The sequence below is a fragment of the Rhinolophus hipposideros genome (assembly GCF_964194185.1).
Source record: "Rhinolophus hipposideros genome assembly, chromosome: 1".
In the NCBI taxonomy this organism is placed as follows: Eukaryota; Metazoa; Chordata; class Mammalia; order Chiroptera; family Rhinolophidae; genus Rhinolophus; species Rhinolophus hipposideros.
In genome coordinates this window covers 601,719-613,432 of record NC_138047.1, presented here as the reverse complement: position 1 = coordinate 613,432, position 11,714 = coordinate 601,719, and the positions used below count along the sequence as shown (strand labels likewise).

General features: G+C 48.2%; 1 protein-coding gene across 1 annotated transcript; it reads left to right on the top strand.

The window, feature by feature from the left end:
- Positions 1-3,013: 3,013 nt before the first annotated feature.
- On the top strand, positions 3,014-10,220 carry KLF6 (KLF transcription factor 6). The gene is made up of 4 exons (XM_081059928.1): positions 3,014-3,344; positions 6,067-6,640; positions 8,086-8,209; positions 8,619-10,220. Exons 1-4 carry the CDS (start codon positions 3,243-3,245, stop codon positions 8,668-8,670), a joined length of 852 nt encoding a protein of 283 aa, XP_080916054.1. The 5' UTR covers positions 3,014-3,242; the 3' UTR covers positions 8,671-10,220.
- Positions 10,221-11,714: the final 1,494 nt, after the last annotated feature.

Sequence of the window (11,714 nt, the reverse complement as noted above, 5' to 3'; positions counted from 1 at the left end):
GTGACCCACACCAGGAGGGGCAATGCCCTTGTTTTAAGATCTCTGTAATAGCCTGCCTCTCCCCCTACTGACACTTGCACCTGTTTGTACCATTTTGAGTGTATCTGTATCATGTCCAATTAGGTTCACTATTTTTCCCCTAGCTTTAGTGAGAAATAATTGCCATAAATCACTATGTAAATTTAAGGCATCTAGCACGGTGGTTTGAATTGCATATTTTGTAAGATGTTTACCACGATAGATTCAGCTAACATCCATCTCCTCATATAGGTACAATTGGGGGGGGCGGAAAGGAAGGGAAAGAATAAAGAGAAAAAAAATCTTGTGATGAGAACTCTTAGGATTCACTATCTTAACAACTTTCCTATTTACCGAACAGCAGTGTTAGCTCTAGTCACCATGCTGCACATTGCATCCCTAGTACTTAGTTATCTTATAACTGGGAGTTTGTACCAGGTCTACTAGTCTAAAAATAAATTACACAATCTTCTAAGTACTGGTCAGTGCATGTAAGAGACAGGAAAAATTTACATTCTATAGGAATGTAGATAAAGAAAATTATTAAGAAAATGAAAAATTGTCCAAAAGGTCAGTAAGGATATCCTGAGCTTGACACCGACATGGATGGACACAGCGCCATCATGGCTTCGACTTGGGGAACATCTTCCACCCCTTCACCTCACTCTCCTCCAAATGGTCCAAATGGTTCACGGCCACTGTGCTCCTGACTCCAGACTGCACACCTCTCTGTTGGTACAACAGCGGGGACTGTCTTTTCCAACCTGACATGGATCTACCCCAATGTGCATAGTCACTGGTCAGCCATTGTCAACAGATTCTGGTTTCCTTCCGTATTTGCTGCTAGTTACTAAGAAAACCCTATCCCAAAAGTAACCACACTCTCAGAACCATATCCCAAATACCACCAGCTACTGATCACCAGGTTTGGCCCAACCTGTGGATGGTTCAAGGCAAAACCATTTCTGTTCTTGGAAACAGACTCAAGGTCTATGTCTCAGCTTTGGAGGGCCAATCATACTCTTCATTTCTGGGTAAAATAAGACAAACACAGGCCAATGATCATTTTATCAATTCATTTTGAATCATGTTCATAGACTGTATGTAATAGGTACAATAAGATAATACCCTTTCCTAACTTGTGATTCACAAAGGCCCCTGCCTAGAATCTTACAGGGTCCTGAACTTGGTATAATCTACTCTGCTCCAGTCTGTTAAACTTTAACATACAATATCCTCGCACAATTCTTTTACATATTCCACTTCCACTTAAAAAAAAAAAACAACCTTCATTTAAAAGAATGTTCATTAAAGTCTAATTAGAAATAAAAATGAAAATAGCAGCTATAAGTCAGTTTTCCATTTTGAATTTAAAACGCATTCTTCGTGGTCTTAGCATTTTTGTTGAAAATGAACATTACAGTGTATTTTTAGGAGGTAATTTCTATGAAACACACACACACATTGAATGTCAACTTCAAGCTAATTTAAATTGTTTACACATTCACAGGGGGAAAGCCTAGCTAGCTGTTAACCTTGGTGGATTCTTTGATGCAGCTCTGTGAAATACACAGATTTCTCCCAGTTAGAAGTAGACTGCATCTTCTTAGAATGTGGGTTGTTGCTTGGTAGGCAACAAGTCAAAGGGCATTTTAAGTTAAGGTTTGCAAACTCACATGGACAACAGATTCCCCTGGGGGGCTTGTTCAAACACTATGGCTCGGACAGTCCCCTAGCCTCCAGCTTCTGATTCTATAGGTTTGGGGGCCCCTAGCCCTGGAAATTACATTTCTAACAAGTTCACAGCTGATGTGGATGCTATTCTAGTCCCAACTCTACTGAAAATCAATTGTAGGGCGCCTCTTTTTTAAAGGCAGAATTCATTCGCACAGAACCAGAGTGCAAAATCTACACTGCATCCTAAAGTATCCCCCCTCAACAGCCAGCAGATCCAACACAGGTCTTCTAAGCCCTTCTGACCCTTTTCCTGAAGGTTAGGCAGGTACCCGGGCCCACAGGTGTGTCCAGGGTGTGTCCCCTGCCCTTGGGGGGGGGGCCTTAGGGACCCGAGCTCACAGAACACCCGAGGCCTCCGTGCCCGCTCCTCCCTGCAGGCTTTCCTGCCCTTTACCACCGCGGGGCTGCTCTGTACCCCCAAGTGACAGCTTTGGGCCTGCGGGCCGAGGGGGACAGAGCGGCATGGAAGTGGGGAAAGGGGGTAGAGGCGGTAGAAGGGGCAGAGAAAGGGAAGTAGAGGACAAAGGGGACAGAGGCCGGCGGAGGGCAGATGGAGAGGGGCTGGGCGTCCCGAGGTCGGGGGAGGAGGGACCGCGGGCGGAGCGCAGCGAGGACCTAGGGCAGCCGAACGGCCGGAGGTTGGAGGAGGCTGGACAGACTGAGACCGGGAGGAGGGGGCAGGGACGAGCCGGTGACGAGGACCCGCCCGGCGCCCCTGGCCCTGCCGCGGTGCCCGGAGCTGCTTGGCCCGGGTCAGGGGTGGGGGGCCGGGGTGACGGCGTGTGGACCGGGTAACCAGCACGGGCCCGAGTGGCGAGGGCCGGGATGATCGGTGACCGGCCTGGGGACGGGGACGGGACTGGGGCGACGAGGGGACCGGCGGCCTCGGCCCGACGGCGGAGCACTGAGCCGCTCGGCCGCGCACCTCCCAGCACCGACTCCTCCGGCGCGAGGCGGCCCGGGCCTTAAATAGCCTGCTAAAAATAGCCTGCGAGGCCTCCTTCCAATCAGAGCCGCCCGAAGTTCGAATTGGGCCAATGGAGAAGGCCGTGATGGAGAGGCTCGGTCACGCCAGGCGGGGCCGCGGTGAGCCGTCGCCCGCCATTGGCCGCAGCTGACATCATCGGCGGGCAGCCCCCGGGCCGGGCGCGGCGTGATTGGGCGGTGCGCGGGGCGGTCCGTGGGAGTCACGTGGGGGGAGGGAGTGGGGGGAGCCCGGCCGGGAGGAGGGGAGCTGGCAGCGGAGGTTTGAATAGGAAGTTTTGCAGGGGTTACGTTTGCAGTCAGTCCGCTGTTTGCAAATATTGTGTGGGCTCGCGAGCGCGTCTCTGGGCTCCGGTCGGATCCGAACCCGCCGCTCCTAACTGCTGTGCACTGAGTTTGCATGAAACTTTCCCGGCGCTGCAGGCACGGCCGCTGCGCTCCTGACCTCAGACCGCACTCCTCCCTGTTGGTGCAGCAGCGGGGACTGTCTTTTCCAACCCGACATGGATGTACTCCCCATGTGCAGCATCTTCCAGGAACTCCAGATTGTGCACGAGACCGGGTACTTCTCAGCGCTGCCCTCCCTGGAGGAATACTGGCAACAGGTAAATAGACATTGTCTTGTGCCAGATGCCCCGGTGCGCCGCGGACGGAGTGCATGCAGGCGCGGACAGGACCGTGTGTGGCTGGAGGTGCATTTCCTTTTCTTCTGATTTTTTGTAGTGTGGCTAATTTTTTTAAATTTAAATAATTCGTCTTCAAACGTACCCGTGCTGTCTCCCGTGCGCGAGGCCCTTTCAAAGGGCCTTTCCCAGCGCGCGGCGGGCTTGTCATTTGCGTGGGGCGCAGCAGCGCTCCGCCGCTCCGAGTGTGTCTGCCTGTGTCTGGGGCTTCGGAACGGGGGGCAGACCCAGGCCGCGGCCTGACGCCGGCCCGAGCCCGTGGCAGAAGTGTGGTGTTTGTACCAGCTCCAGACGCCACAGCTGGAACGTGTCATAGGAATTTGCGTGGATGCCAAGGGTTTTTTTTTTTTTTTTTTTAAAGGGATTTGTTTTTGTTTTCCTTTTTGGCGTTTCTAAATAGAGTTTTTTTCTAAATTAAAAATGTCACCAGCAAAACATCTACCAGCTCCTTTTCTCTACCAGGCCATTTCCAGTTGCTTCTCAGGAATCCTTAACATTTGACTTCATCTGCCTTGGTTTTCTTACCTTCTTCTGTTGACCAGAAAAAAAACAACAGGAAAAAAAAAAAAAACCAACAATGTTTGCACAACCAGTGACTTATCAGTCATATGACAATGAGCCTTTCCGAATTGGTTCCAGTCTGAACCTCGATTTCTGGCATATTTTACTGAAACTGGAATTTTTGGCATTGGACAATTATGAAACTTAATTTATCCCCCTTCTAATTCGTTAGGATCGCCTGAAGGGAGAGAGATTCTGTCACTTGTCCCATTGTGTTTAAAAAGATAGAAGAAGGTCTTGGGGCTGTCTGCCCTGCGAGACTGTTTGCTTTTTGTCACAAAGTGAATTAGCTGATCAAATATATTCTGTGGGTTTCAAAGCCGAGAATGCTTTTAAGAGGGATGAAATGCGAACTGTGGCCACCTTCACTTGCTGCCTAATTGTTCGCAGCTCTGCCCTGCCTGCCGTTCCCCTCCCCCTTTTCCTCCTTAAGAAGCTGCTCCCTAGGACGGGATTGAAATTGATCTAAGTAGTTTCCTTCGGGCTTTTGGGATTTGGGCCACAAGCCAGGCCGAGCTCCCCTTTGCCTTCTGAGGCTTTTAAAGTCTCAGAGCTTCCTCTTGGTCCCCAGTGCTCATCAGCATAATGGAGATTTTAAATCAGCCAGATTATTAAAGTTTAACAGGATCTCAATAAATGTGCTTTCGTTTTCCTTTGGAACATCAGTAAAACATGTAGCTGGCTCTCCTCAGAACACTCTAGTGTGTCCTGTAAGCCAGACGTCTAATTTTAGGGGTAAAGAGAAAACAATGGTTGTTTTTCCCCTTTGCTTGCTCATGCTTGCTCTGTGAGGAGTCTGGGTAGGGGGAAGGGTATGTGGTATACTATGATAGCAAAGCACCTTACTGAGTACGCGAGCACAAGCCCTCTGGGCAGGCTTTGCTAGTCCTGAAGATTTGCTACAAAGAGCAGAGTGCTGTAGAAATTTAGTCTGTAGAATTGCGGGAGTATAGACAACCTTACATGGTCATACAGGCTCTTGATCCTAATGAGATAAGGGCTCATACAGTGTAATCCTAAAATGTGTCCTACCATTTTTCTTTTCCAGTGGCTAGAAAGTTTGAGATGGTGGGGAGAGGGGATGCTGGTCTCTCGGCAGTGGTAGCTTCTTGAAAGGTTGGTTGTGGGTCTGGGGAGGGACACTCTGCCCATGACACATTGCATGTATATTTGAACCGAGTCCTTTTTGGCTGCTGCTCAGAATTTCAAAAGGAAGTCTCCTCTGGCATTGCGTGAAAGAAATAGAGTGATGACTCATACAGTTGTACTCTTGGCCAGTAGATAAAGTTCGTGTCCATTGTGGCACTCCCAGCAGGGCCTGGAGGAATTTCCCGTCCTGCATCCTTTTCCATAGCAGATGGCCCTTGTGGAATGAGGTCTCCGCTCTGCTGTGGAAGCTCTTGTTTTTCCCCCACCGCTGTGGGGGTCATGAAAGTTGTGTGTGTGCATGGCCCTGCACTTGGGAATGGCATTCTCTGAAAGCCTACTAGGTCCGGGCTACGCAGGAAATGGGTGGTTTCTGTGCAGCTCCATTGATGTCCCTGAATATAGCCCATCAGCTAGCTATGTCTGCTTGCTGTGTGGCACTGTGCTGTCAGTTGTGTCTGCAAAGGGGGACATGTGCAATGTCAGAACACCTTGCATTGCGTGCAGTGCAGCCTCTCTGCCTCGTGCTTGTAAAAGGAGGATGGCTGGGGCTTTTCTTAGTGCCCATGGCTCTCCAGACTGTCCCATAACATGGCTACACCTGTCTGGGGTGCGTTTGAGGCTGATTGTCTGTGTGGTTTACAGAATCTCATTGAGGAATGGCAATCCTGGTAACTATAACAGACAGTGGCTATCAGTCAGCGTGGCCTTGGGTCCAATGTGGGGCAGCCAGGAGAGGTTTTCCCTCATGTGTTTCTTCTGAATTCGTAGGCATTCCTAGAAGCAGCTGTCCTCTCGCTCTCCTGAAGACACAGTTCCTAGAGTGACATGGCCACAGTCTGTTTGTCCTCCATCCCTGCATGTTTTGGGATATGTGCTTTTGGTTCCTTTTTCGGTTGTCATAATCACATGCCTTCTTGTGGTTCCTTTCTCATAGACCTGCCTGGAGTTGGAACGTTACCTCCAGAGTGAGCCCTGCTATGTGTCAGCCTCCGAAATCAAGTTCGACAGCCAGGAAGATCTGTGGGCCAAAATCATCCTGGCTCGGGAGAAAAAGGAGGACCCCGAGGTGCAGGTTTCCTCCAGTCCCCCAGAGGACGCTCTCAACAGCCCCGGCTTTGGTTACAACCTGGAGACCAACAGTTTGAACTCTGACCTGAGCAGTGAGTCCTCCGACAGCTCCGAGGAGCTCTCGCCCACTTCCAAGTTCACCTCCGACCCCATCAGCGAAGTGCTGGTCACCTCGGGGAACCTGAGCTCCTCTGTCCCTTCCACACCCCCTTCTTCTCCAGAACTCAGCAGAGACCCCTGTCACCTGTGGGGCTGCGCGCCCAGTGAGCCACACCCTCCTGGGAAGATACGCGGTGGGACTCCTGGGAAGCCCGGTGACAAGGGCAGTGGGGATGCCTCTCCTGACGGCCGGAGGAGGGTGCACCGCTGCCACTTTAATGGCTGCAGAAAGGTTTACACCAAAAGCTCCCACTTGAAAGCGCATCAGCGCACTCACACAGGTCAGTCCCTCCTGCGACCCGGGAGGCGGGCCGCTGGTGGGCGCCACTGAATTATTGCAGCAGCCCGGGGAGGGGGCCGGGCTCCGCAGAAGGCTGTCAGAGCAGACACGTCCTCACCTCATGCTTTCCCCAAAGAGTTGGGTCTCTGGGGAAGACAGAGTAGGAGGTGAAAGACTGGACATGTGCCCGATGAATGGTTGCCACTTTCAGAATAAACAGACAAGAGGTAAATCACTTCTCCATCTCCACCCACCCTCCCTCCCACCCCCTCCGACCACCCCGGGTGTCAGGGCCCTTGTGCGCGGTCTGCAGCGTCTACGACAAGACAATATGACATGGAGTCGCCTCTCATTTTTGAAGTGAAACTCAAGGATCAGGGGTGAGGGTGGCGGGGCAGCATGGGGCCCGCCGGTGTCAATGGTGATGTGAGGACCAAGCTTGACCACCATGGGCCCCGTATGAAGCAGTATTGACCAGTGGGCACTTACTGGGAATTTCTCCATGGATCATGCTGCCTTTGTTTCCTGATGCCAATTTTAAGAATCCGCAAACAAACAGAACAAACTTCTTAATGAAATACCCCAACCTCGATGAAAGTTTCGTTTAAAATTACCTTGATAGTCTCTAGGGTAACAGATGATGAGTCACAGAAATTTTAGAACTGGAATGATCTTAGAGATCAAGGCATTCAAACTCTCCTCTTGCCAACAATGAGAGGAGATGGTCGAGCCCTCGATTGGGGTCCCCAAAATGCTTACAGCAGAGCGGGATCAGGACCCAGGTGCCCTGGAACCAGGTCCCGGCCCTTCCCAATAGCACGTTCTATGACTGCCTTTGACAAAATGTGTAATAGCCTCGGGTAGCACTTTTACTGAATTTGTATTTATAATCTGACCAAGGAACAAAGCTGACTTGGTTATTTGGTTGCCATTTAGAAAATTCTTTGAAGGCCCTGGATGGGGTTTCCCAGAAACTCATGACTTCAGTTCTGGAGAAATGTAGTTTCTCGGAGGAAACAACAAAGCTTGTTCCACAGGGAAGTGAGTAAGGAACAAAATAAGTGCTTGGGAGAAACTGTTTCCATGGAGAAAGCAATAAAACCCTGTCCTCGGGAGGCTGTGGGCCCAGTGGGCTGACACATCACCTCCCAAGTATTTCTCCCGTCTGAGGAATTGTCCTCTTGCCTGTTAACTGATGACGGCCCTGTGGGCCCTGGTCCCTTCCTCAGCCCGTGGGGGCCCGAGGCGAGGTCAGGACAGAGCTCCCGCGTGTCACCTTTTGCGCGCCAGCTGCTGTCTCTGATTGAGGTGTGGAGGGATTCCTGAGGCTGCTGGGCCAGCCCCTTGCTTGCTAGAGTTGACTTTCACCACGTGTTGTTGGAGCAGGGCCCCTTTCCTCCCTGATCTGTGAAATCATGGCGTGCTTGTCGTGTGCTCTCTCCCCAGGAGAAAAGCCTTACAGATGCTCCTGGGAAGGGTGTGAGTGGCGTTTTGCAAGAAGCGATGAGTTAACCAGACACTTCAGAAAGCACACGGGTGCCAAGCCTTTTAAATGTTCTCACTGTGACAGGTACGTGGTTGAATGCCATCTCACCATGGAGGGGGCTCGCAGTTTCCTGTCCGTGTCGGCTTTGTTTAGCCTGGGACTTGCTAACTGTCCACGTTAGGAAGCGCTGTGTTCATGTGTGTGCATGAAACTAGAGTGACTTTGTTCCTATTTTCCAAAGATAGGCCTTCATCAGCTTCTGAATCTGAAAACTGGGCAGTAAGGTCCTGCCTGAGGCTTCAAAGAGCTGAATGCAGACCTCCTTAATTTATATTCCTATCCATTGTCATATCCTGCCCCTGAAAATGAGTTGTGATGACTCAGTGGATTGCCAGCTTCCCTTCCAGAGGGGCTGCGTGGGGCGTGCAGGGTGGGAGGTCTTAACCCAGCCAGGCCTGGACACCTAATTCTCTGCTGGCCATTCGCTCTGCAGGTGTTTCTCCAGGTCCGACCACCTGGCCCTGCACATGAAAAGGCACCTCTGAGGGAGCAGAGTGCGAATCCTGCGGCTAAACCGGCTTCCAGGCTGAAAGATGGCCCTGGAAGGAGGGTGCGTGTTCCAGCCGAAGCATGCCACTTTGCACCCCACCCAGTTGCCTCCAGGACCTCTCCTTGGAAGGTCTTTTGAGGGCAAAAAAAGTCATGTCAGAAGTGACAGAGCGCCCGTGGTGTGTGGTGTTTGGGTGGCCCTGGGCTTGCCACCGGTACCTGTCTTCTGAGTGGTCCCTAAGCCTGCCGTGAGCATGTGCACTGAGAATGTTAATGGTTGGGTTGGCTGAATGTGGAGGGGTTTACTACAGACTGTGTGATGAAGCCTTGTTTCCTGTGCAGGGGCCAGACTGCACGAGACAGAAAACATGGAGTTTGAATGTTTTGTGTGTGATGAGTATACCATGAGATGAGATGACCACCAATCATTTCCTGGAGGGTAGGGGGGTGGGGAGGGTGTCTGCGCCTTAGGGGAAAAAAAAGAAAAAAGGGAAACTGTAGAGGGCGGGAGTGGGCAGTCAGGACCCTGCGTGGTGAGTGGGTGTGGGGAGGGGGAGCCCTACCCTGTGTGAGAGGAACTTTGGTGTCTGGTGCAGCTATGAAATGTGCAATGTGTTGAATAGCTTGTTTGGCTACAACAGAGCTCATTTGTTACCCATTGTATAAGCTGTGTATTTACAAATAGAACACAATGGTAACCTTTCCTTATAAGACAAAACTAATGCATGGTCTAGGGAAATTTCTGCTTTTCCATTTTTAAATCAGGACTACAAGTTTGATTCCAGTTCCTAAGCAGCTAAGATACAATTTGTTGAATTCAGTAATCCCTAGCCGTCTGGGCCTGGCAATACACAACCTTTCTCCCCCTTCAATTTTGTGACACTCCCCTTCCAGAAAGGCAGAGTGCAGCATAGGTTATTTTTCAAAATGATACTGAATTTGAATGACCTTTGGAGAATTTCGTGGTGCCGTTGGAGACATTGAGTATCAAGACCGCAAAGGCTGGGAATGGCTGGTCTAATGTTACGATAGACTGAGGACCTACAATTTTTCTCAGTTCGGTGGACAAAACCACTAAAGCTTAGATACTGTTTTCTCATGCAGCTAAGTTTCTCTTATTTATGCCTTGAGGACTAATTTCTGGTTTTCTAGCTGTTAATGCACTGTAGATCTTAATAATGGTGCCTTATGCGCGTGACCCCTCCCACGGGGTCTCATACAGGGCTTTGGGTGATGCATGCTTCATTAAGGCTCTTTTTTCACCTGGCATTGTACTGTATCAATGTAAAAGACAGAAACAAAAATGTCTTCAAGGTCCTCCCTCACAGAGACAAATAGATGAAAACCCCCACACAAGTCAGTATTGGCTCCATGTTTTAAACAACTTGACTGTCAGTGTTAAAGTGGAAAACACATGAGAATTGGAAACTGACCGTTTCTGCCACCGTGACACTTTCTTATAGACTTTGCACAACAACTGTATAGACCACACACCGGCTGTATTTAATATGTAATGTTCTCAGACATATTAAAGATACGGAAGTATAAAAAACAATGTTAATGTATTTGCTTAAAAGGCACGAGTTTCACATGTCTATCTAGCTATTTGTTCGTAACACAGAAAGTATATTACTTTTTTAAAAAGTGGGCAGAATTCGTGTCTATGTATATTTGTGTGTATAGTATGTGTGTGTGTATATATATGTATATATACACATATATATAATATATAAATATTTTTTTAAGGAGAAATTAGATGTTTAGCTAGAAAATTCCACAGCCTGTGAAGAGATATTTCAAAATGGCCATAAAGGAGGTAAAAATGAAAACTATTATCTAACTTTTATAAAGGCTTTATCTTTAATTTAATGATCTGCTACAGACTCTTGGCAGGACTCTTCCAGACTGCTGACTGCTCCCCGTTACCGGCAGGTCTGGACAGCGTACTGTCAGCCATTCGAAAGTGGCACGAACAGAATGCTAGCCCACGGGCTGGTCTCACACACACTAAGGTTTTGATTTTGAATTTCAGCCTTATTAGAAGATCTAACCTAAGAGTCAGCTAATCACAGGGATTTTTTTTTAGAACACTTTTTATGCAGATGAAGATATTTTTTCCAGCACATAGATTCTTCCAGTTTTTCCAACGAGTAATTTCCCCAAATTGGCACACCACAGTGTGGACGGCTGATATTCCATCCAGCTGCTGGCTTGTGGGTGTGACTTTTTCTTTATATATGTATGTATGTATATATATATGTGTATATATATATATATATATATATATGTATGTATATACACACATACACACACACATAGGTGTGTGTGTTTGTGTGTGTGTGTATGTGTGTGTATATATATGTATATATACACACACATACACACACACACCTATATATATATATACACATACACGAGTCTGGCTGAGCTGGTATTTAGTTTGATCTTCCTGGAAATGAGCAATGCTGAAAGCTCGCATAACTGGTTCTTTATCTGGGCTGATGAATACACTTAGCTAAAGAACTCATTTCATTTTGCTAAGGGGGAAAATGCACTTTTGGCAATTCAAAATCCAAGCACTTGATTTGCAGGATTTTGGAAAACTCCTTTTTTGGCCCTGCTGTGTGCTTAGCCATAACAATTCCATTAAGCAAGAAGGTAAACAAAAGACAAAGAAAAAAAAAAAAAACTTGCACTGGCTTGTCTCACTTCTGCAACACCATGGAGTTGTTTGGGTGGGGCTGGGTGCCATGTATGTCAATGCTTGTAATTTTCATAATAAGCAAGTACATAAAGAATTACATTCTGTTCAGGTGATAACTGAGCCTCAATCAAGCAGAAACTTTTTGCTTGACATTAAAAACAATTTCTATTAGTGAAATTTCTTTTTTTTTGAAGCACCCTGTTATCTAAAGAATCTTTGTAAGATTTTTGTAAAATTTTGTTTTACAAGATTTTATTTGAAATTGTTTTTTGCAAGATTGTTATATTTCTGTATGAATGTATTTTTTATTGGAATAACATAAAAGAATTCTTATCA